Source organism: Beta vulgaris, chromosome 3 (genome assembly GCF_026745355.1).
Source record: "Beta vulgaris subsp. vulgaris cultivar EL10 chromosome 3, EL10.2, whole genome shotgun sequence".
NCBI lineage: Eukaryota > Viridiplantae > Streptophyta > Magnoliopsida > Caryophyllales > Amaranthaceae > Beta > Beta vulgaris.
Genome location: NC_079204.1, coordinates 57,207,198 through 57,231,336, shown reverse-complemented (window position 1 = coordinate 57,231,336; position 24,139 = coordinate 57,207,198). Strand labels below are relative to the sequence as shown.

Here is a 24,139-nt window from a genome sequence, read left to right as displayed (position 1 = left end):
TACTCCCTGCATCCTCCTTGGCAAAGTATCATTTTTGACAGTCTAAAATTTACTCAACCCTTTTCTCTTCGGGCTACGTTCTCCTAACTGAAGAGAAAGGGATGGTTCTTGCAAGTTTTTCTCATTGATCAAATCCAAACCTTAAACTGGTCAAATATAAGGTTAGTAACTGTTATGACTAATGCTTGAGCCTTGACCAAAATCATATCTTTGTTTACCTCAATATCAGTCTATAGTTTGTCTCCCTGTAGTGCTGCCATCTCCTGTAGCGGATCATCTGATCCTTAATACGAGTCTTTGTTTACCTTGGTAATTTGCTTCTTCAAGCTCTTACAGGTGCTGATCATCGGGCATATAAACATATGGTCTTATATCTAATGGTTGAGCTATTAAACTCTCTTCTCAATGCACGATCTTTTACAGACTTGTTCAATGTGAGTAGATTAGTTGCCTTGTGATTTCTGGAATCAATGAGTCGAAACATTCAATTTTATACCCTACGGTCAAATTACGATCCTCTTGGACCAAGAACAATAATTAATGACCATTCAGAACTTGGAATTAAATCATTATTGGCTTTGTCCGATCCTTACAGTACATATTTACTCTTAGAGTTCACTCCTTTGTTTTACGAGGGAACAGGGTACTGAATCCTAACATTTGGTCATGTTTGATGTTCCATCTTTACAGGGTTTTACTAATGCAGTGAAGAGGCCTGTGCGTATACGTGAATTCTTACTATGACGGAGACCAAAAGCATGTCTTATGGAAAAGTTGCTTTCGTAGAACGGGTATATTACCTTAGAAAATTTCAAACCAGTAAGCTCAAAGTAAAAGATTGGTGCTTTGACCTTGTTTATTGAACCCTCAAAACAGTATGACAAGTTGACAGCAATATATATAAGCTTATGACTGAATTTATATATGCAAAGCGCCGTGCAATTTTTACTTCAACTAGTTTCCGTCGATTAATTATTAATGTGCATAAAAATATTTTTGTGGTTATTTATTTGCATATGAATCATATCTAGTAGGGGCCAGTGACGAGCAAATATGATTCATAATCATATGTATCTTTACTCTCGAGCTCAATTTCTAGTTCATTGATCAAATGCAAAGTTGTGAATTATCTACTTTGGCTAAATGTCCCTGTTGATTGTCCCTATGGTTTCCAAATATATTCAATAAGGTGTATGATTCGTTCTTTAAAGACTTGTTCGATACTTTCTTTAAATATTAATTTTCAAAATAAAAACCTTCAATGTGATAGTCACACTCGTGCTCATAATGCGTAGGCTAAAAATATGCCTACATCTTGGTGTTTAGCCTACATCTTGGCACTTGAAACGATGTGTTTTCTTCATTGCAAGTTGGTCAGGAGGATTAGAAGTTTGCTTTACTAAGACATCTTTGCTGAAAAGCTGTAGAGCTAGAAGTATGAATGTTTGTGAAATTACTACTAGAGCCAGGAGCATTATATTGCGATTTTTTCTCTTTGTAGTATGAAGATTCTTTGTAATAAGAAGATTCAGGCTTCTTCCTTTACAACTTTATTTCTTGTGTCTCTGCATAAAGTGCCAGTTTAATAACATCGTCGAAGAATTAAAGGAAGTCATCTCTTCAGTTTCTCATAGATCACCGAAGAAAGAAAGGCCTCTCAAACTCCTTGGTGTATTCAGTATCACTAAGTTTATCTTGTTCAAGAAGATTTAACATCAGGTAGTTGTCTAGTATAAACTAAACTGCGTAGGGACAAATTTCTTCTTAAGCTACGAACCCATTCAAGGTAATCTCCAGCATCTCCTTCACCAGTGAATTCAGAAACATCCTAAACACTTTATCACCTTCATAAGCATGAGGACTTTTAGGACGCTTGTCTTGACTCACATCAGCACCTAAAAGCCAAAGGTAATTGCGACAACAAATCAACAAAGAGAGAACAGTATTATGAGAAAAGTGATTCTAATGATGCACATACATTATTCCTTTTGACTACTTTTTTTTTTACTAGAGAGCCGAATCGATGATCCCAGGATTTCTTGGAATGGGGAAGGAAAGCTCTAACCGAGTGAGCTATCCCTCACTCTCCTTATAACTACTATAACCATGAATGCTCTTGTTAGAGGACCCAAGGATTGCTCACTTGAGTTGTGAATCTAACAATAAATGTTAGAAATTTAAAGTAAAGTAACTAATAGAGAAGACATATTACTATGGTTTGGTCAATGTGACCTGCATCTATATTTAGAGCTTGGAGCCTTTTGCATCTCAACTTCAATGAGGGGGTGAGAATTACAGAGGGAAAAGAAAAAGAAAAGAGATACGCTATTGTGTGCTACAAAGTCAATCTTGGCGTTTTTGAAACATACAAGGAGTCTTTCTATACAAGTGATCTATAGTGCATTGGTAATTCTGCTAGTGGTTGTCATGGTATATCGAAGTAATTTCTCACTTTAGTTTGGTCAGATGATGATAATTGGAATTTCTTTCCCATGACAAATCAGTTGGTTAATGACCTCCAAAATTTGTACATCCATAGCGGTTGCATACTTGCATATGGGATCGTATCCCTTCATCGCAATTAAGAACTCGTTATTTAACATGAAAGTTAATAAATGATGGAACTAATATGTCATATTTAAAATTTAAAAGATCTATAAATATTAGAATATCATTACAAGTTTTGTTTTTTAAAAAAACTATTATTACAAATTAAATAACTAACAGCGACTTCATAAATTACGCATAACATAATTAGTTATTTTACAGCTACAAAAATAATATTTGATTATAGCGGATTATCACAATGATATATATTTGACTTCAAACTTGGACACCACCGCTAGATACACTAACATTACCTTGTGGAGGGCTGATAGTAATCCAAAGTAAAGATACAGTAATAGAAACTAATCCAGACCAAACCCATACTATAGTAGGCACCCTTCCTTTCCTACCCATGAGGCCCTTTGCAAATGGGTACATGTGAGCCAACACCCAAAGGCTAAAAAAGCAACCACCCAAAAATTTATTCCATTCTGGGATGACACTATACACTGTTTTAGAGAAGCCGATGACAAGTGCAACCAAGTTAATGACAATAATGGTGAGGGGCATACAAAAAAGACTAGTCCATTTGACAACATAAAGATCCGCATAAACATCATCCTCATCTTCAGAAGTGGACTTAGAAGTTAAGGTGAATGAGATTTCAACCCCTGCAATAACTTTGAGGAGGCCTTGTAAGACAGCAGCAAAGTGGGCACTAGTACCTCCAATGACCCAAAATTGCTCGTTACGCCACCACTCCTCAAGGCCAATCCCAGACCATTTGACCTCAAGAAGAGAAAGAAGCATAAGACAAACTGTTATAGTAAGAAGGTAGCTAAGAAAAGGAACACTCAAGCCTTGTACGATGAATTGGCCTGAGAAAAGGGACAAAGCAGGTAAAAAGCAATAAACAACTAGAAACACGGAAGTGAAAGGGTAGATTCCCACATTGAGATATGCCATACGTTGTAGAAATTTAAGGCGTCTAGTTGCTATCATTGGATTGTTTCGTGAGAAGAAAATTTCTACTGAACCAGTGGCCCAACGTAAGACTTGGTGTAAGCGATCTGTGAGGTTGATGGGTGCTGTTCCTCGAAAAGCGTCACGCTTTGTTATGCAATAAACAGAACGCCACCCACGATTATGCATCCTATATCCGGTCACCACATCTTCCGTCACTGATCCATATATCCAACCAATCCTTGCTCCCCATTCTGTATTATCTTCATACCTACATACATGTATATTCATGACATATTTACAACATACTAACATAGGCAAAAGGTATAGAAAAGAATTCAACCGACAAAAAAAAAAAGAATTACCAGCAAGAAATAACAGCAACTGCTTCTGCAACTGTGGGTGCATCAAGTGGAGGACGAGGATGTATTAAAGCACCTGGAGGGCGACCATTTTTCACAGATATGTGATCCGCTAAGGGTCGTCCTTGGAACTCGGCCACAGATATGGAGTCAGTAAATACAGATGAGTTTCCAAACTTTTTAGGAAGTTCTAAATCAGGATGTGATGCCAAATTTTGTGTATCAGACATATCCTCTTCTTGATCAGAGTGTTCTTGGATATTTCTTGTTGTTGGTTGCTTATATTGCCCAAACATTCCTATATACTCATTTGCCCTTGGGGGGTCAAAACCATAAAGTGCATATCGTCGAAACATGCAGCCGGTTCCTACATAAACAGGACCTTGAAGACCATCCAAAGCTCGCATATTTCCGTCAAAGAAGACGGTATTATGGTTGGCATAGCGATCCGAAGGATCAATGCCTTCAAATCTTTGAGGGAATTGTACATAGCAAATCCTATCTCCACCACGATCCATCATATAACACATTCCCTCTCTGATGGCCATTGAATTGTAAAAATAATGGTCACAATCTAAGTTAAGAATGAAGGGCCCGTTTGAAAGTACAGCGGAAGCTCTCACCAAGGCGTTCATAGCTCCAGCCTTTTTGTTGTGGTCATAACCTGGTCGTTTTTCCCTAGATACATATACAAACATGGGAAGGCGTATGTCAATTCCAGTAAAATCTAGTTTCTTCTCATCATAGTGACCCATTACTGGATCAACTTCTGGGACTTTACTCATTATTTGCAAAATGCCAGCATGATCTCCTTTAGCATGATCAGGAGCCTTTTGGTACCAAGTCCCTGGCCAGTGGGTGCCATCAGCCATCCAAGTAGCTTTTTGCACCTCAATTTTGTCATTATTATCAGATTTTTCATCATTTTCATTTATGTTGTCATTCCTTTGTAATTGATCCTTGGAATTTAACATGTCACATCGATTTTTTATTGCATCTGGCAAGCCATTGATCCTCACCTTAAATTCATCATACTCCCTTTTAATCCATCGTCGATCCTTGACAAAATCCATCTTTTTTTTATTCTTAGTAGGGTCTTTCCTTAGATTGAAATAAGTATCTGGATTTCTAGGTTCTATGTTATGTTTTCTACAGAAAGGCACCCAAAGCTCACCAAAGTTTATAGCCTCAACCATGGCCTCAAAAGTTAGGATGGAAGCTCCATCGTCAGAAATATAGCAAGAGACCTTCTCTACTGGGTACTCAACAGCAAGTATGGATAATATAGTATTTGCAGTAACAAGCGGAGGCTCTTTCTCAGGGTCAGCAGTGGATACAAATATATCAACGCCCGGAAGATCAGAACGACCTTGTTGCTCAAATTTCTCTTTTAAAGCCCCAAGGTCTACAGCTCGGTCAATGGGATTGAGTTTAGGCAATTGATCCAACAACCAAGAAAATGCAAACCAAATCTCACACACAATGGACAATCCCCACAACCATAGTGCATCTTCATTAGGATTTTGTACTCGCCAACCAAGAAATAAAATTAGTGCTACCAATCGGATCACCACTAGCAACCTGCACTCAACTAATGAAAGGCTTACTTTTATTTGATATTCATGTTGCAACACTTGCATGCATCATGCATGCTAATTTAATTAATTTTTATCTGAAATACTCCCTCCGTTTCCTAAAGAACAGTAACAAGGAAGATACTTTAGGAAACGGAGGTAGTAGATATTAGATAGTTAGTATAAGATTTAAGGTATAGTATATATATGTACCTATAAGGACTGATAATAGCAGGCGGGATATTGATTTTTCGAGTAAGGGGTTTCCATGGCTTATCCGTGAAGTCGTCCATGGTCATACCAGCACTTGTTGCATCATAACCATCTTCCTCTGACCAACAGGCCGTTCCAATGCCGTACTTGCCATTAGTCTCAAACAACCACCTGTTATGGTCAAAATCTCCTGTTTGACTTCTCATCAACATTGACTTGTTGTTGGATTTCAATACAGAAACTCTTCTATCTAATTTGCCACCCAATGACCCGTTATTATGATTATCATATCCATTTCGTTGTAAACGAGAAGTAGAAGTTGCTTGTGCTTGTGCTTGTCCTAATCCTGGTTGATTATCTGGTGTTGGTGGCATCATCACTGTATAATTCATAGAGTCGCCTGTACTTGATATTGGATATTCTCCAGACACATCTTGATCATCATCTTGAGAAAGGCTAACTACTCGACCACTTGATGTTCTCCGTCCAAACCTTACGCCTTGTGGTGGCCGCCCATTGTTATTTGAAGGAGACGATGATGATTTATTTGTTGACATTATATTGTTTTCTCACACTTCTTTTGCTTAAGCTTCTGATTTCATTTGCTGCTCCTTTCTCAATTCATCTATTATTGCATGCATGCACCAAAATTTCCAAACTTTTAACATACAAAACATAACAACTATTACATTTTTTCCAAATAAGATCCATCAGTTTTGCCTTAACATGCATTCATTCATCCACTAACTAAATATTACCCAAATATAGCAAGAAGCCTTTTTTTTATGGCTCATTGATTGTCTATTTTATTCTTAGCTTATTTACTCCACATTTTGTGGTATATCACCCATTCTTTTAATTTCCAATAAAGGATCCCTTCATGCGTGTCAGTCTGTGTAACTCGTTGGAGGCTTTTTTCTCTTATTATTTCTTATATATATTGCCTTCTTTTATACAAACACAAATATGGAAGATTTTTCATATTAAAGAGTGGCAAGATGTTTAGATTATAATTTTTCTCCCTAAAATAGTAATTTTGTCATGTCCAATATACCCTATTAATACTAAACATTTCTACATTCAAATATAACCTTTACCCAAAGCCGTGAACTCTTTTGATTAAAACTTGCTTTTGGTTATATTAGCCTATTAGTTTAAAAAAGTTTGTGTGATGTCTGCTAAAGAAATTTTTGTAAATACTTGCTCCATTCTTTGATAATCACTACATAATCTTTTATGGAAGTTTATTATCAATCACTACATACTCATTTATGTTAATTGTTTCCTCTCACATATCTACTTATTATTAATCACTATATACCCGCTTATATTAACTTTTTCCTGTCACATATCTACTTATTTACATAGTAACGGGGACTACTGTACTCCCACATATATTTACTACCTATTCCATTTTCTTAATATGCGTATCAACTTATATGTATTATGTAGTGATTAATATAAAAATGAAAGAAGTATATTACTAATGTATTAGCTTTCCTCTATTAAATATTTTTGTAATGATTTTACCATTATTTGACCAAGATAATTACCCTTTTGTGCAGTAGATAAATCGATATTAAAATAACTATGTTATATGCATCTTAAATTATCCATGAGAATCATGTAGGAGCCTAATGGTTGGAGCTTCCACCTCTCCACCTCATGGTCGGAGTTTGACTCTCATCAGCTCCAAATTTGAGGAGTTTGTGTGGATATTTGCCTCAAGATGTAAATTTCCACTTTTTAGTCTCTAGAAGTTTCTTTATGGATTGGGAACCCCCTTAATAACCCCCAGCTCATGAGGGTACAAGCAATGTCCAAACAATCAAATGTGAGAAACAAATTAATGGAACATTTTCTTATATTGGAAGGAATAAATATGGTCATTGTTAGGCATCAGCTCTGAGAGTTGTCAAACATTTGAAGAAAAATCCAGGATAGGGTATTTTATTTTGTTTTTGATAGTGATCTCCGCCTAGAAGGGTGTTGTGATTTTGATTGGGCTAATTTTCCTATTACTTGGAGATCTTTGAGTGCTTGGTTTGTATTATTGTGGCATTCTCCTGTATTCTGCAAGACTAAGAAGCAGCATACGGTGTACGTTCATCTGCAGAGGCATAACATCGTTCTATGGCTGCTATAGTTTGTAAATTAAAAGGGCTCAAGCAGCTACTAGCTGATCTTGGAGTTCGGCATCTTGCAGGGATGCAGTTATATTGTGATAGTCAATATGCTTTGTACATAGCCAAGAACCCAGTGTTTCATGAGCGCACTAAACATATTGAAGCTGATTGTCACTGCATCACTAGTCTAGTTAGTTTGTCCAATGTTCCTACCAAGTTTCAGTTGGCAAACATTTTTATCAAAGCTCCTGGTAGGACTCAATTTAATTTTTTGTTATCTAGGTTGGGTATTCACAATTTGCACTCTCCAATTTGAGAGATGATGCTAAGACTCTTATATTGATATCTATTAGGATTTAGGAATAGGATTATTATTACTATTTTGTGTTGGAGTAGGACTCTTGTCCTTAAATTGTATATAAATATACTCGAATGATGAATGAGAAAAGAGACAAAACCAAATTTAATAAGGTCACTTAAAAATTGAAGACTTTTTATATCACAAGTTCAAGGTAGGGTGTTGTGTTGGAGAGACGTGGTCGCTTCGGAATTCGGCTTACAATAGCAATGTAGGCAAAATCGGAAGAAATCAACAAAAATATGAGATATACACTGCACCTAGTCACCTATGAAAAAGACAGAAGTTGCGCATCCATGCAATGCCAGATGAAATAGAATGGTTTGTTAGTTGACGCCCTAATATTTCCTACTAATGCCCTAAATACTATATTTTTATATTGTATATTTATACCTTCATTTCTTTTCTCTCATCTTCCCTTCCCCTTTCCCTTCCACCACCACCATTGGGGCTGCCATCACCACCACCGCCGCCTCCAACACCACCACCACCACTGGCAACTTTTAATTATTCACGCAGCTACAAAGCGTCATGCATTACTAGTCTACCACTGGCCACTTCCTCCCCTTGACCCGCTTCGCCTTCCCCTTCCCAAATGCTTCTACACCACCACTAGCGTCCACCATTTCCATCCACTACCACTGTCGTCCACCACTGCCATCCACCACCACCCTGACCTTAGAGAAGACTTTTTTTTTAAAAAAAATATAGAGAGGCGTCCACCATGGATGCCCCACCATTGGTGGAGGCGTCCATGGAAGGCTTATCACCTTGTGGTGGAGCGCCTGCCATGGACGCCTCCACCAATGGTGGGGCTTCCATGGTGTACGCCTCCTTTTTTTTAATTTTTTTTAAAAATATGGAGAAGCGTCCACCATTGTACGCCTCCTTTTTTTAAAAGAGTTTATTATGTAATTAATCCAGGTTTGATGGTCAGATACAATTATGCTAAAAGATTGGATAAAGGGGAGAGAGTGGAAAGAAATAAATACAGTATAAAAATACGTATTTAGGGCGTTAGTAGAAATTATAAGACGTCATTTTGCAATCCAATTATATTATGTGAGATATTATTATTTCTATTATTTTATATTTTCGTAAAAGTGAAGTATTTTTCTCTTGAAGAAAGAGGAGACTCGATATATTACATAAAGGAATTTTTAAGCCATTAACTCTGTAAACATGACACAATTGCACTTAATTGTTTTCTAGGCAGAGAATATTTCGTAAGAAACTTTTAGAGAATTAAAAGTGGCCTACAGGCTAGTTTACACGAGGTACGTACATAATTACGTGCTATGTGATTAGTATCATGTTTAAGAGATTTTTAGTATCATGTATAGGAACTTATTATGTTCATATATATATATGATTTCTAGTATTTGATTATTACATGTCTTATGCCTGTGTGCAAACATGTGAATTGAGATTAATTTTGAGTACTGGATTATATGTTTGTATGGATTATTTGATGCAAGCATGAAAATGAAGTTATATATTAATTCGTATGATGAATTGATATACGTTATAGAGAATTGAATCATGTTGTTCATGTATTCTTTGATGAGTATTATTTTATTATCTTATGAGGACTGTGGACCTTATTTGGTAAGTTGGAAGTATGCCTATATAAAGGTAAGATGGTTTGTTGGCTAGGTTCAACAATTAAAATAGATTGGATTAAAGGAAGTAATATGGATTGTAAGTTGTGATCACTTATTAAATCCTAAGATAAAAGAAGTTCATTTGTGATGATTTGATTATTTAAGTGTTGCTTGTATATGTGGTGTCATGACAAGTAATAATTGGTAATTAACGTAAAGTGAAACGAGAATAGTTGTAGACTTCAAACTTGTGCACGTCTAGAGTTGGACATTGGGAGTTGGGGTTATGGTGAGCGTGCGTGCCATAGCTTTTCTAGGATGGTTGATCCCCATTCCTCTTTTTAGTCAAAGGTTCCTCGATATCGTAGGTCATTCGGGAATACGTAGTTGCTCACGTATTCCGTCTTCGTAATGAAGGCTGGTTGTTAGGATAACTCGTAGTCCAATAACTATTCCGGGCCATTTAAAGTAATAAAAAGATGTTTTGAGTTTAGTTCAGTAAAAGTTGTCTGCAGATTATTATATGATTATTTATTATTTATTCCTACACGTTATTATTTAGTATCATGTTTAGGAGTGCTTATGTTTGATATGTAGTACTCAGCTTTGCTGATTACGTGCTTTATTTGTGTGTGTGATCATTGCTTTGCCTGATTGATCCTGTGATGATCCTTATGGTGAGCAGAGTCGGTACATCATTGACATCACAGGTTCGCAGATGTACATCTTTGGGAATCTGGAGTGGGGAGATTGTGTGACTAGCATAGTTTAATTTCTACATTCTTAAGAACATGTTTTATTTCAGTTGTTTGAGTGTTTAAGTTGGTTTGTTTAAATCCTAAACATTTGTTATTTACTTATTGAGTTTTAATAAAGTTAAAGTTTAGTTAATTGTTTTCCGCTGCAAAATTCTGAATAAGCCGATACGTTATCACACGGGCGATAATACTTGGGTAATTCTCTAAGTTTTATATTATAATGGTATTTCTGAAAAGAGAGAATTATCAGGATGTTACACCGAGTTTTATACAATTTCTATCTAATGACCTTATTTCATCAGTTGGTGAGTGGTGACTAACCAATTAAAGCTAACTCTTTCTCTCTCCTCCCTCATCCCCTTTCTCTTTCATTAATTGGTCCTGCTCTCATCTTATATAACTTGCGCCTTTATAATTTCACAAGATAGGATTAACAATGGGCTTTTTGACCCATAATAGTTGACACTTCACCATCTTCCCTGCATAATGCCACATATATTAGGACAAAATATTTCAAAAGGCTTAATCTTGATATCTTTGTATAACAATGTTTTTTGGTCAAAAGTTGGTAAGAAGTACTTATAATCGTTCATTATAGAATAATCCTTGGTTATGTAATACTATAATTTTTTGCACGCGATGCGTGCTTAAATTTTTTTCAAAACAAAAACTCGATTTTCTTCGGCAAAAGAGTAAAAAATTGAACATTAGACATACGAAGTATAATTGTTTTTAGTTGCAAAATTTGATTGGTTTAGTTTGTGTCACTTAAGTATCTCACCATTCTTTCTTTTTTTTACTTTTCAAAGTTAAGTTCTATGAACAAAATAGAAAATTTATTGAATTTATTTATGATTTCTAATACTATAATTTTTTAGTTGATTTTTGAATCAAGTACAATACATCATAAATTGTAAAGATAGTGGACACTTTGATTTCAAGTCAATTTTTTCATAGGTTGTACTTTGTAAGTGAATTTATAAGTTTTTGTAAAGTTTCCTCATTTAACGTAAAATCTACAATTTTATGATTTTAGTTGACTTGTGAGTGATTGTTATAATTATATTTTTGGTATTTTTGTTTGAAGCCCCCTTTGATTTGTAAGTGAATTTGTAATTTAGAATGGGAAGGGGGTAACATAGTCTCTTCATTCGAGGACACTATAAATCCCCCCTTCCCTTCTATAATAGAGATATGTTGTACTTTAATTCCTGAATGATATTTTACATAAACATTTTTACCTTGATAATTATTCGCTATTATATAATAGAAAAAAGATAAGTCCAAATATATGTAAAAGTTTCATTATATATAGGAAACACTATAAAAAGTAATTTTTTTTTCCTTGTCTAACTTCTAAATTCTGATTTCACTACAAATACACCTCTATTTTTTTATCATGACCCAGACCCACCATTAATTGTGAATGGTTCTTGAGAATAGTGATTTGTAAGTAAATTTTTGTAAATGCTTTTGTATGTATTGACGTTCTAGGTTATTAGTTTTAATTTGTATGTTAATTTTAAGTTTTAATAAAGTTTTCTGATTATTTGAGTGATTTGCGTGATTTTTATAACGTGATTTTCTCAATTGTATAAGTGATTTGTAAAGTTTCTTCTTTTAAGTGATTTGTGAGTGAGTGTTGTAAATTAATTTTCAGTAGTTTTCTTTGAGTGCCGATTTTGATTTTGATATTGCTTTTGTAATTTAGAAAGGGAAGGGGGCAAAATAGGCATTTCAAAAGAGGACACCATAATGGAGATAGATTGAAGTCAAAATTGATCAATGAATAGTATCATTTCACCCAATGTTTTATTTAAAACATAATGTTTCATTTAAAACATAATGGAGGAAGTAATATTTTTTTCCTTTTTTCTTTTTTTTGTCCTGCCACCATATAGACATAGTCGCCCAAATTAACGGATTTTGGCGTAGAAATTTCAGTCCGAAGCTCGACCAATTCCAACCTGAAATTTTGACATGAAACGAACCACTTTTTTTTTATATACCAAAATCCATGCCGGTCCAGCCCATAATCACCTCTACCACCCCAGCATTCACAAATCACCAATTCACCATAGTGTTGGTGCGAGTTAAGCTAATAACAAGGACCTAAACTTTTGAGTTTTTCACCAGTAAGGACCTGTAACTTTTTTTTTCACCATTTGGGACCTCATCTACCTTTTTCGGCCAAAATTTAACTAGTGTGAGTTAAGAAGTTGGGTCCTTGAGTTAAACAATAAATAAACAGATTAGTTTATATCCACAAATTCATAAATGAATAAATTCTTCATTTTTAACTTGTTTGTCAGACTACTCTTCTTCTTCCTCCTAATTACTTCATTTCCTGGAGCATCAAAACTACTCCATCAAGGAACCACCTCCATGACTCCATCACCACTCATAGCAAGTCAAATTACCACAAAGCTATCACACCTAACCCAAAACTACCTTATAAACCACAATCCCTAGACAAACGGATCTTGTATATCACAAAATATCAACCTATCTATTTTTCAAGTCGAAAAGGGTAAAAACATCATAATTCATAACTATATATCAAAGAAACTGAGTTCATCGCTTTTTTAGATTGCCCATCATAATGGTCAGTTGGCCACCATTGAGGTAGTCGCCAAATATATCAAATCTGAGACTATGAAATATCATAATTTAAACGCAATCTATCACCAATGAATACAATTCAATTAATTTCTCAACAATTTGATATCATGTACAATAGATGAAAACACACTCCATTGCAAATATCTCACCCAAAAATACACAAATTTCAATTAAGTTCGACTAAAAATCCCAAAATAAATCGTATGCGAAAATTTCCCAACAATTAACCAAATACGGAAAAGTTATCAATAAAGTTTGACTAAAAATCCCAAAATAAATCGTATGCGAAAATTTCGAATTCACAAAATTTGATTTTCAGATTTTCATAAATAATCAGCTTTTTCAGCTATAGTAGAGAGAGTAAAAGGTTTATATATTTTTGTTTTTATCTGCGTTTCTCTAACTTCTTTTGTTTTGTGTTTGTGATTGTAGGAATTAGCTAGAAATGATGTTTTTGTGTTTGTAAATTTTTTTCGGATATATTAGCTAGCAATGGCGGTTGTGTTTGTAATAGTAGGAATGATCTTGTGGTGGTGACTGCTACATTGAGGGAATTTTTTTTTTTGATGAGAGTAGTCAGTGGAGAGACGAAGAGGTCAAAATTAGAGGAGAAAGAGAAAATTGCAAGTAACTAAAAGTAGGTAATAAAAATGCAAAATAAAAGGAAAAAGGAGATGCTTTACTTCAGGTGAGTTAGAGTAAGGTTAATTGGCCGGATTTTTAATCATAGGTCTTAAAGGTGAAAAAAAAAAGTTACAGATCCCTATCGGTGAAAAACTCAAAAGTTTGGGTCCTAGTTATATAGTTAGCTCGTGTTGGTGCGGAAAAAACAAACAATAAACAGGATTACAGGATATGTATGTAGGCTGTAGGCTGTAGCCTGTAGGTATATGAGAAATTCCGGAGATAGCATTCGCCAATTGATTATTGTTCGATAAGACAAGATACCGAAATCTGAAAGAGTTGAAAGCTGAGGTGAAGCGCAGCAGATCGCATCGTCCGAGCAAGCAGATGGCATCTATGGATTCCGGCGTTCGTGGTCGTTCCCCTTGGCATCTCCTCATTGTCTTCTCCATCCTCTGTCTTCAATCTATGGTTCCATCTCTATCTCTCTCATCGCTTTCTCACTTGATCCTAATTCGTCGACGATTTTAATTCGTGTTTCATTTGCAGGCTGATGGTGCTGACTCCTCGCTTTTCATCGATAGCCTTACGCGTCAATATCTTCGCCCTCTCCAAATTGATGAGGTCTTCTAATTGAAATTTTACATAGTTTTCTGATCTTAGATTATCAATTGCTGAGTGCAGTTTATTTGAAAGGACCTTTATTTGTGCTATATCGTAATAATTAGGTTGACTTTCGATGTTATTGTAGGTAGGCAACCTTGTGTTCTTGTTATTGCAGTCTGCAGATATGGTTTATAGGTCAACTTTTATACTTTTGAACATAATCTGTAGACTTGCTTTGACCTTTCTAGCGGTTCTATCAATGAACTAACTTCAAGTGTTTCCACTGGAGTCAGGAGTGGTGCAAATTTTATGTTTAGATCTTAAAGTAGATAAGATTATAGTTCTAGAAGAAATAGCAACCGATACATTTGGCAAGAATTTGTATTTTTCGCGAACCTTTTTTTCTCTGCTCAACTCAAATCTTGCTATTCTCCAAATTTATTATCTAGTTGACTCCAACTTCTCTTCTTCAGCGACAATGAAACATGGTAGTTCGAAGGGCATGCTTAGCGCTGCTGCCCAAGTGCTTACAAAGGCCTAAACGAGGCGTTTGGTGCATTGAGCCATGGGAGACCTATCATTTTTTACTGCAGACTCCACCGCAAAGGCCTAAACGAGGCGTTTGGTGCATTGAGCCATGGAGACCTATCACTCCTTACTGTGGACTCCACTGCTCTGTATACTCCCTCTTTAGAACCTAAAATTGAGTGGCCGCATTGATCTTATCAAGTTCCATCGTTTGCAGCTATTTTTGAGAAGTGCGCCTTACTTTGATGAGGCCCGCGTCTCATCCTTGCGCTTCATGCCTAAGCTCGAGGAACTTTATCGCCTCATGCACCTTTTAGCCTTTTAAATCACTAGTACGTTGCTCTTAAGAAGTGTGCCTACGCAAGGAGCACTTTCAAGCTTTAGAAGAAGCGATCCTCAGTGCTAGGTGCACGGACCTATAGTAGGTGTGTGCCTCTAGCCGCCTTTGAAGAGGCTTAAGGCAAGCCGCCTTGGCTGCTTTTGAGGTAAAGGCTATTAGGGGGAGAAGATCTGAGTGAAAACCTAAAAACGTCTTGCTGGCTTTAATCTCTCTCCCTCTCTCATTGCCTTCGCTGGTGTCATCTTTTTCTTTTTTCTTTGTTACTCACATGCGGAGAGTGGAGACAGTTTTCCCATGCTTAAAATTTTCTTTTTTAATTCATTCATTTGTATTCTTGTTTCTTTTATTCCCTGGCCAGATGTTAATGCGTCGCATCTGAACCATGCTCCCATTTTTCCTTCTTTCGTTTTTTTTCTGTTTTCGAGTTTATAATATGAGACAAAGTAGCAAATTACTACTTAGTTTTGGTTTTTCTTCACTTCAATTTTATTTTAGTTGTGGGGCTCTTCTAATGTCAATATCACCATATACATACAAAAAGAAATAAGAGAGAAAAGGTGCATTTCTCCTTCAAGATGCATGCACCTTGTGCATAGGCTTCAGAGACCCTTTACATCTTGTTGGACCTCGACACTTCCTCATTTTGTCTAAGATTGGGTCTGGATGGCCTTTATATGTTTTCTTTGTATATCTCTAAATGTAGTTCTTATCAGGTAAAAAGTTATCAATAGTTGTTTACGGTAAACACAAAACTTTTTAGGTGGATAAAGAGTTTGCAGAAGGGATACGAAGAGAGAAAAAAAATGGTTGGTTTGATGGAGATAGAAGAGTTGTTTCAACTCAAATTTGTAAATGTCGCTCAGAATAATAAGTTTTGCTTAAGTACCACATGATTAAAACTATAAGCAAACACAGATTAGATAATATTAAGGAGTTAACAATTTTCTTATTTGGTCAAAATATTTTGTGTACTCATTTAAGCTTATAGGAGTGTAGTAAATGTTACAGTAGTATCGGAGTTTGAGATGGTGGGCTTACTAAGTTAGTCATTCCTCCTCCAGTCCTTCCCCTTCTTTTTGCCTTTTGGTTATAATTGGCTGGCTCACTGTTACCTAATTCCCTAATTTCCCCGCGAATCGCGAATCGAGAAAAGCGAATTATGGTCGGTTTTGGTTCATTTTTGGCTCATTTTGGGCGAATTGGCGAATTCAAAAGGCGAATTAGATAGCGAATTAGGTAACTGGCTTATATTACAAGTTTTAGTAGACAAAATTCAACACAGGAGCTGGTGCAAGATAAGAAGTAATGCTTTTGGTTATTGGGAGTTGGAACTTCCATCATTTCCTGTATTCCTCCCTTTTTCTCTTTTCTTTGGATGTTCCAGATGTTTTGTCTGAACTTGTTAAGTTATAGTCTACAAAAGATCTTCTTTTGATTACACAATTTGCTGTTTTTTTTTTTTTTTAATACAAATACTGTGCTGTGCTTCTCAGACTAATTCAATGTCGGCCATGGAAGTTGGCGCAGCAGTGTCAATCTTGCTTGGTCTGTCACCACCACCTACGCTTTCAACTGCTAGTTCTTCTAAGGTTTGTCAGTCAAATATGCACTAACGCCTTAAATTCAGATCTGTCGTTTGCTGGCTTGATCTTTGACGTTGATTGTGATTTTGCAGTTGAATGAGTTCTTATTGCCTAATCCCTTTGATAGGCCACGTCATGTTTTTATGCTCGAGATTGGGCTTGCTCAAGGTGCTCACCCATTGTTTGCTTTTTTTTAGTATTCATTTCTTATTTATGACCTAACTGACATTTTATCTTTTTTAAATATTTCCAAGAAATGGCTTACTTCGATAGCGCGGTGTTTAGCGGTGCCATCAAGAGCAAGGTGGTTAGGAATGCTGGTAGTGCTGAAATCAAACTTGCAGGTGTTGCTGTCTGCAAATATCGCTTCTGCTATACACAATTACAGTAATCAGATTTTTTTTTTTGCATTTAATGAGCCCTTTACTCTATGCAGATAGGGAGGGAGTTTCTTTTTTCTCATTGGATGGACCAGATTATGACTCTAATGGAGCTATGACTGCCAAAGAACTAAACGATTTTGTTAGTGTTGATTCTTCTTCTTCCTATTTTTAGTCGGTGCAAATCTCTTTCTACTTTTGTATAAATGTCCATGTCTTTTCCCTGTCTTTTGTGATATCAGGCAAGTAGTTTTGGTGGCTCCTATGTGTCTGATAACTTGGAATCTCTAAATGGGGAATTAATCATCCCCTTGCCTAGTGGGTTCAAAATGAAGCTTCACATGTCAAAGGTTTTCTCTCATGGTCTCTTATCGAGCCTTTTTTTCCTTCTCTAGTTTTCTCACTCTTTCCTGATAGAACGTAAAATAAATTTAGTTTGGTCAGTGATTGATGTATTTTAACTTGTTTTGCAGGAAGCTGATAGAAAATTTGCCATGGGTATAGTATACTTGATTGACAACATTAGGAAAGTTACAGAAATGTCGAAAATCTTGGCTGGAAGTAATCTGAATTTTGCTGAACTAGTGGGAGGATATTTTGAGGGAATTAAGGTGATGGTTTTTTTTTGTTTTCTCTCTTGCATATGGCCCTTACCTCATGATTTGAAACATATAACACTTCATGCACTGCAAATAGATGTAACTGTTAGGTAGTTGGGGGATGTGGAAGGAAAATCTAGTCTCCCCCAACCCTTCTTTATAAGATTTTGTTTGCTTGTGTTATAGATTTTAAAAGCTTGCATTGTAGGTAAAAGGGGAATAGACTTTACTGCCTTCATCTTCTTTTATAGTTGTAATGTACTTTGGCCATAGATTCAGCCTAGGCGTGCTTAGATTATGTTATTGTTACGTGCTCTGCAAGAATGAAGAAGTTAAGCTACTATTGTGCTTGAATGCTCTCTTTTGACCTTCCCTGATGCTGAACGAGGGTGGGCTAGTTTAGTGGTAAAAATCTGATTGCGTGGTCCTTATTTCTTCCTCATGTTTTTCTGTGCCTTTTTATCTCCTGCCTGAGATAGAGAGAGGAAAGTTTATCACGTGAAGTCAACTGCTCAGGCAGATGTTATTAACCTCTGATTAATTATTACAGGCTCTGCAAGAAGAGTATGGGTCAGGCGATATGGCACAGCAAGGCATGGAATTGCTGCTCACTATAGTATCCAAAGCTGTCAACTCCCTTCAAGAAAGACATGAAGGTACTGTACTTTTATAAAATAGAAGTTTTACATGGCAAGGATGGCGGATTTGTCGTCTTTTGTTTCACCCCACGGATTGTCATAATAATGAATGTGAATATATCCATACAGCATTAGCATACTTTTTTGCTGAAATGCCAGGTTGTTGAAAAGGTATGATAAGGACGTCCTGTTGAGAAGATGGATTCACAATTACTTGATTCTATGTGTATTCCCTGTTTCAAGTCATCATTTTGCATTGTTTTATATGTTTTGCCTTTTACACTTAGAGGTCGTTTGGTTCACTATTTTTGGGCTCCAAGAAACGGAATCAATTACCGATTCCCTTTCTTCTTGTTTGGTTCAAGCCCTCATCAATCCATTGTCATTACTCGATGGTAATGGTCTAATGGATCCCTCCAATTTGTTACCTTTCCATTCCCCTCAAGTAACAAATCCATTACTTTGTGGTAATGGTTACCATTCATTTTCATTCCTTGACTTGAACCAAACATTCAATAAAGGTAACCATTTTGTTGCCATTCCCGTCCTCTATTTGTTCCATTCCTCTTCCAATCTATATTTTGAACCAACGACCCTTTAGTTTGAATGTGTTTCCATATTTATTCAATCTTGGAATTTTCATGGAAATGAGGAGTTTAAGGGGTTTATTATATCTCCAGTTCAAAAAAGTTTGGCCTACTTCTAAAATGCATGATTGTATCCCTCAAAAAAAGAAAAAAAAGAACAAGGCATGATTGTAAGTGATAACATTTAATCTTGTCTGACAAGGAAGTGCAAACGTACATGTTTATCGTGATATTAACAATTTGTTTATCTTCTGTAAACCTGACTATGAGCAGGAAAATTCGTCGCAATCATCCTTTTCAGCAAGGCAGATTCTTCACTGCCACAAAGGATGCTCAAGGTGACGTATGTATCAAGGCCCTCTCTACGTTTGTTAGAGGAAGTGAAAACTTCATCCAATTCAACTGCTATGGCTGAAGTGTCACTTGTTAGACTCACACTTGCGTGGATAACTGGAGGAGTTCTTCTCATAGCGACCTTGATTGGGGTGAGGCGATTATTTATTTGGAACTTTTTAATTTTATCCATCACGGAATTATAGCAAGCTATCATAGATGCTCACCCTCTTTACCCAGTTCGAAATACTCCATAAATTCCCTCCCCTAATCAAGAATAAAATTTCCTCCTCCCCAAAATAACGGACACCTTAGTACATCACTCAACACTCATAGGGTCAACACTTGAAGTTTGACAATTGATTATTTAGATATATATTAAGTTTGACAAAAAAAAATTACGAACTTCAAGGAGAATTTCTTGCTTGTATGTTTGGAGCCGTTCAAATTTGTGAGAAGTGTTTTCTGTTAAAGAATAATTTTGAAGGACTAATATGGGGGAAATCGAAAATTAGAGGAAATTTAGTTTAAAGTTTGTTAGATAGTTGTTTCCAAAAGGTGACGTTTATCAATTATCAGGTAGTTTGTCCCAATCTTTCCATGTAATAACGATCATAGTCAGTAAGGATTGATCACAGCAGGCTAATGTGCTCTAATTTGGGACCAAGAGACTAATGTACAGAATTGGGGACTCTATGTGTCTTATATCTATCTTCCCCCCTTATTTACAATGTCATTGTTTTCAGGTTTATCTTCTTCTCAATATGCCGCTTACAAGAGACACACTATTGTATTCTAATGTGAAGCTCGATTGAGGTGGCCTGTCTATTGTAAATTTGACATGCTTGAGGATGCTAAAGGTGGTACCTGCACCTATTGCTTAATGACTCTTACACATTTATGGTGGTTCAAAGTAATTGACACTGGTGATTTTAGCAGGCCAATCTTCAATGGCGCATGTTCAATTTCCTGTAAATTTCTCGCATAAGAATATGAAAAATAAGAATAGAAGCATGCAGTGTTCGCGGGGAGTTGCGACTTGTGAGTGCTGTTGACAGTGCAGTGTTCGCGGGCATGCATAGCTTTGACAGTGCTGTTGTAATGTGATACAGTATTTCCAGGACACTGTTGGTTTTAGCTTTATCTTTCATTTGAGTGTCGTGAATAAATTAATCAGCGGTTTTTGACTTTGGAGGACTTGAATTCTCCCTGCATTGGGGGGTTTTTGACGAGTCCTTGAACGCAAATTATATTGTTTAAATGATTGACTGCCTCATTGTGGAGATTTAATTTTCTGAAGAAGAATAACGAAGAGTATATGCGTACAAGCATGCCACTATTACATTGTACAATAAGCACTTGCCTCCAACGCAAAAATTTAAATAATTGTAGTGCTTAATTTGCCTTTAAACCTAGTAAATATTTTCTTAGTTGGTGAGAAGGCAAGTCACATAAATTTTGCAATTTCAACAATCCTCTTTCACCAACATGTAAGAAAAGGTATATTTATGTATGATCACGTGAAGATGTCCTAATGTGCAGATTTGAAATATCTGACTTATTATAATTTTCTTACATATTTTCTATGAATTAATAGTCTTCATAAAATGAATACAAAATATTATCAACAAACAGTTTTGGGAAAAGGGAGTAAAATATATGTGTTTATGAACTGATAATAAGTACTAACTAGTTATCAGGTCTGGATTATGTCCGGTTAAGGAAAATTTTCTTTTATTAATATTTTACTTTGAAATGTTAAAACTAAATACAATCTAGTCTAGTGGTTAAAACTTTAGTATGTGTGGACAGGTCACGGGATCAAGTCCTATACTATGCAATTCCTTAATATATTTACTAGTATTTGGGTCCGGACATTGTTCCGAGTTAGTACTGTTTTTCGAACTTGATATGTTTATTCCCATTAAAATATATTAAGGAAAACTCAACATTTAAAAGGTACAAATATAATAACGTGGACACTTAAAGCATGATTAAAAGTTGGTTGAGATGGTAACTGTGTCATGCTATAATAGCAAGAGGTCATGATTTCAATCTTGTTGCACGCTAATTTCACTTTTGTTTTTAATATAGATCTATAGATGTATAGATATACATCTCTATTTTAAATTAGGAAAATAATATACATAGCCCTAAAGACTATGTATAAGGTACTTAAAATGGAAATAAAATATTGAATCAAGTATTTATTACCTTAGTTGATGTGAAAATGTGTTTGAATTCTTAAATTATTTTCATTTAAAGAAATGTATTTAATGCTTATATGTAGCCCTAAAGACTATATATAACATTACCCTTTAAATTATTTATTAAGATTAAGATAAGCCATTAAAATTACCTAAAAACTTCTCCTCGATCGAAATATATATCAGAGTGATATTAATGGATGAAACTATGAAGACAATAACTTCTAAAGTTGAATTTAGTAGCAACAACATAGAATCTTAGGTTAGTAATTTTTTTTTGAGCTCTTGAGAAGAATTCTCTCAAAATGTTAAAAGACGATATCTTAATATATTAGTATATTACCCTAATTCACAAACATTACTCTCTATTTACAACTCTTGACGGCTAGACTTGTGCCCTTCTCCGCCTACCAAAAGGAAATTTAATATAGTTAGAGACTGATTGACTATATATAGCTTTCTAAAAGAACATAATAATGAACTAAATGTAACACCCCGATAATTCTCTTTTCTAGAAAATACTTATATAATAAACCTTAGAGAATTACCCAGGCATTATCGCCCGTGTGATAACGTTTCGGCTTACTCAGAATTTTGCAGCGGAAAACAACTTCTAAAAACAACTTTATTAAAACTTATGAAACCATAACAATGTCAGAAACTAAAACACACCAACTTAAAACTATTGTCTGAAAACATAAGTTCCGAAAACAACTTAAATGATACTAGTAATACAAGAGTCTCTCCATTCCAGATTCCCAATGAGATGCATCTGCGAACCTGTAATGTCAATGTGTCTTGACTCTGCTCCCCCGAAGGATCACCACAGGATCAATAGGCAAAGCCATGATCACACACAACACAAGCACGTAATCAGCAAAGCTGAGTACTACATATCAGCATAAATAATCCTAAACATGATACTACAAAAATATAACTTGCAGGATAAATAATAATATAAACATATAATAATCTCAGACAACTTCTTACTGAACTAGACTCTAAACTTTATTCTTTCTTTAAATGGAATAGTTATTGGACGAGTTGACTAGCTAAAATAGGAAATATGGGGCTACCACTATTCCAAAATGACCTGCGATATCGAGGAACCTTTGAACTGAAAGAGGGATGGTGATCAACCATTCCTAGAAGAACCATGGCACGCTCACCATGCATCCCCCTTAGTGTCCAACTCTAGACGTGCACCAGTCTAAAGTCTATAACTATTCTCGTTTCACTTTACGTTGAATATATTTTATTACTTGTGTTGACACAACAAACAAGCAACACATAACTAATATCAAAAATCATAACAGAATCTCTTTTTATCTTAGATTAACAAGTGATCACAACTTATCAATCAAGACTCCTTTAACTTCCTTTTATACTTTACTAACTTTACTTGTTGAACCTAGCCAACAATAAACTTTACCTTTATATAGGTAGAACTTGTAACTTACCAAATAAGGTCCACGGTCCTTATAAGATAATAATAATACTCAAGAATCCATGTAAAACATGATTCACTCTAACTTATATTAATTCACTCACGAATTAATAAATAAACTTGACTTATCCTGCTTGCATCAATCTTCCATACAAACATTTATAATCATAATCACTTCTAGTTTACATGTAGCACACAGGCAAATAACATGTAAAAACAATTCCAGTAATCATATATATGAACAAATAGAGTCCTATACATGATACTAATAAATAAAATACTCTTAGAGCATGCTTCTAAATCACATAGCACGTAGACGATGTACGTACCTTGTATAAACAAATCGTAGGCCACTTTTACTCGCTAAAAGTCTCCTACTACGAAATCTCCCCTAGAAAATAAAGTAATGAAATAAATATCTCGAACTAAAAATTTACAGCAACTTTAAAACGATCAAAACCCCTTAAACGTGTTTTAAAATCGTTTTTACGTACCAAACTTTCGTTATTTTTAATCCCTAGTATAGTACAACTATTCTAGTGATTAAAAATCATTTAAAACTCTTAAAATACTTATTTTCTGAAATTACAGCACTTATAATATTTAATAAATCTTCTGAAAATATATTCAATACATATAAAATTATATACTAACCAAATCTCATGATTTATACTTTATATATATATAGTTTCTAGTGATTAAAAACCCTAAAAACTATAAATTTCATGATAAAAACTAAAATAAACTTAACATATTAAATCTAAAATTTGTTATGATAATAAAATAATACCGAAATATATATGCATATAAAAAGTAATTAAATCATAAATAACATGCTAATTATAATAAAATAAATAAAAACTAGTACTTTAATGGAATCTTAGAGAGGAAGAAAGAAAAACAACCACAACAATGATGAGGAAGAAACCAACATCAGCGCACACGGAGAGAAAGCGGCGGTCAATTCGGTTTTCAAGAAGCAAAAGTGACGTTTCTTGTTGAACAAGAAACGTTACTTGGAGAAGAAGAACAAACTATTGGGAGAAAACTGATGAAAACGACGCACAAGGAGAGAGAGAGGGAATGCCGAGTGAGAGAGAGGGAATGACGTGAGAAAGGAGAGAAATAAGTGTAGGGTAA

The 24,139-nt window shown here is 35.3% G+C and overlaps 3 protein-coding genes across 7 annotated transcripts in view; 2 read left to right on the top strand and 1 right to left on the bottom strand.

The window, feature by feature from the left end:
* LOC104889818 (uncharacterized) overlaps positions 1–954 on the top strand; it is a 29,363-nt gene extending 28,409 nt beyond the window's left edge. For all 3 annotated transcript variants that reach the window (XM_048640102.1, XM_010675138.4, XM_010675139.3), the window contains one exon: positions 691–954. In XM_048640102.1, the coding sequence (XP_048496059.1) occupies positions 691–709 (19 nt within the window). In that variant the 3' untranslated portion in view covers positions 710–954. The remainder of the gene's footprint in view (positions 1–690) is intronic.
* A 1,869-nt stretch (positions 955–2,823) lies between these two features.
* On the bottom strand, positions 2,824–6,261 carry LOC104889817 (cellulose synthase-like protein D1). The gene is made up of 3 exons (XM_010675137.3): positions 5,660–6,261; positions 3,876–5,453; positions 2,824–3,781 (listed from the first exon to the last, which is right to left on the bottom strand). Exons 1-3 carry the CDS (start codon positions 6,214–6,216, stop codon positions 2,824–2,826), a joined length of 3,093 nt encoding a protein of 1,030 aa, XP_010673439.2. The 5' UTR covers positions 6,217–6,261.
* Positions 6,262–13,978: 7,717 nt separating this feature from the next.
* On the top strand, positions 13,979–20,609 carry LOC104889816 (hypothetical protein). Of its 3 annotated transcripts, none has more exons than XM_010675135.4 (12): positions 13,979–14,222; positions 14,301–14,375; positions 16,719–16,814; positions 16,901–16,976; positions 17,063–17,152; positions 17,245–17,330; positions 17,431–17,538; positions 17,662–17,799; positions 18,338–18,443; positions 19,286–19,497; positions 20,092–20,205; positions 20,285–20,609. In XM_010675135.4, exons 1-11 carry the CDS (start codon positions 14,139–14,141, stop codon positions 20,158–20,160), a joined length of 1,140 nt encoding a protein of 379 aa, XP_010673437.2. In that variant the 5' UTR covers positions 13,979–14,138; the 3' UTR covers positions 20,161–20,205; positions 20,285–20,609. The 3 variants fall into 3 exon arrangements, with proteins under 3 accessions (XP_010673437.2, XP_010673438.2, XP_048496057.1); XM_010675136.4 differs by having other exon boundaries at positions 20,282–20,609; XM_048640100.2 differs by having other exon boundaries at positions 20,092–20,609.
* The last annotated feature ends 3,530 nt before the right edge of the window (positions 20,610–24,139 follow it).

What these genes read in the sequence shown, in the direction of transcription:
- LOC104889816 (XM_010675135.4), top strand. Translation starts at nt 14,139, where the DNA reads ATGGCATCTATGGATTCCGGCGTTCGTGGTCGTTCCCCTTGGCATCTC. An exon ending in TCCTCTGTCTTCAATCTATG is followed by an intron (nt 14,223 to 14,300) that starts GTTCCATCTCTA and finishes TTTCATTTGCAG; the next exon opens with GCTGATGGTGCTGACTCCTC. An exon ending in TCATAGCGACCTTGATTGGG is followed by an intron (nt 19,498 to 20,091) that starts GTGAGGCGATTA and finishes CATTGTTTTCAG; the next exon opens with GTTTATCTTCTTCTCAATAT.
- LOC104889817 (XM_010675137.3), bottom strand. Translation starts at nt 6,216, where the DNA reads ATGTCAACAAATAAATCATCATCGTCTCCTTCAAATAACAATGGGCGG. An exon ending in GCTATTATCAGTCCTTATAG is followed by an intron (nt 5,454 to 5,659) that starts GTACATATATAT and finishes AGTTGAGTGCAG; the next exon opens with GTTGCTAGTGGTGATCCGAT. An exon ending in GTTGCTGTTATTTCTTGCTG is followed by an intron (nt 3,782 to 3,875) that starts GTAATTCTTTTT and finishes ACATGTATGTAG; the next exon opens with GTATGAAGATAATACAGAAT.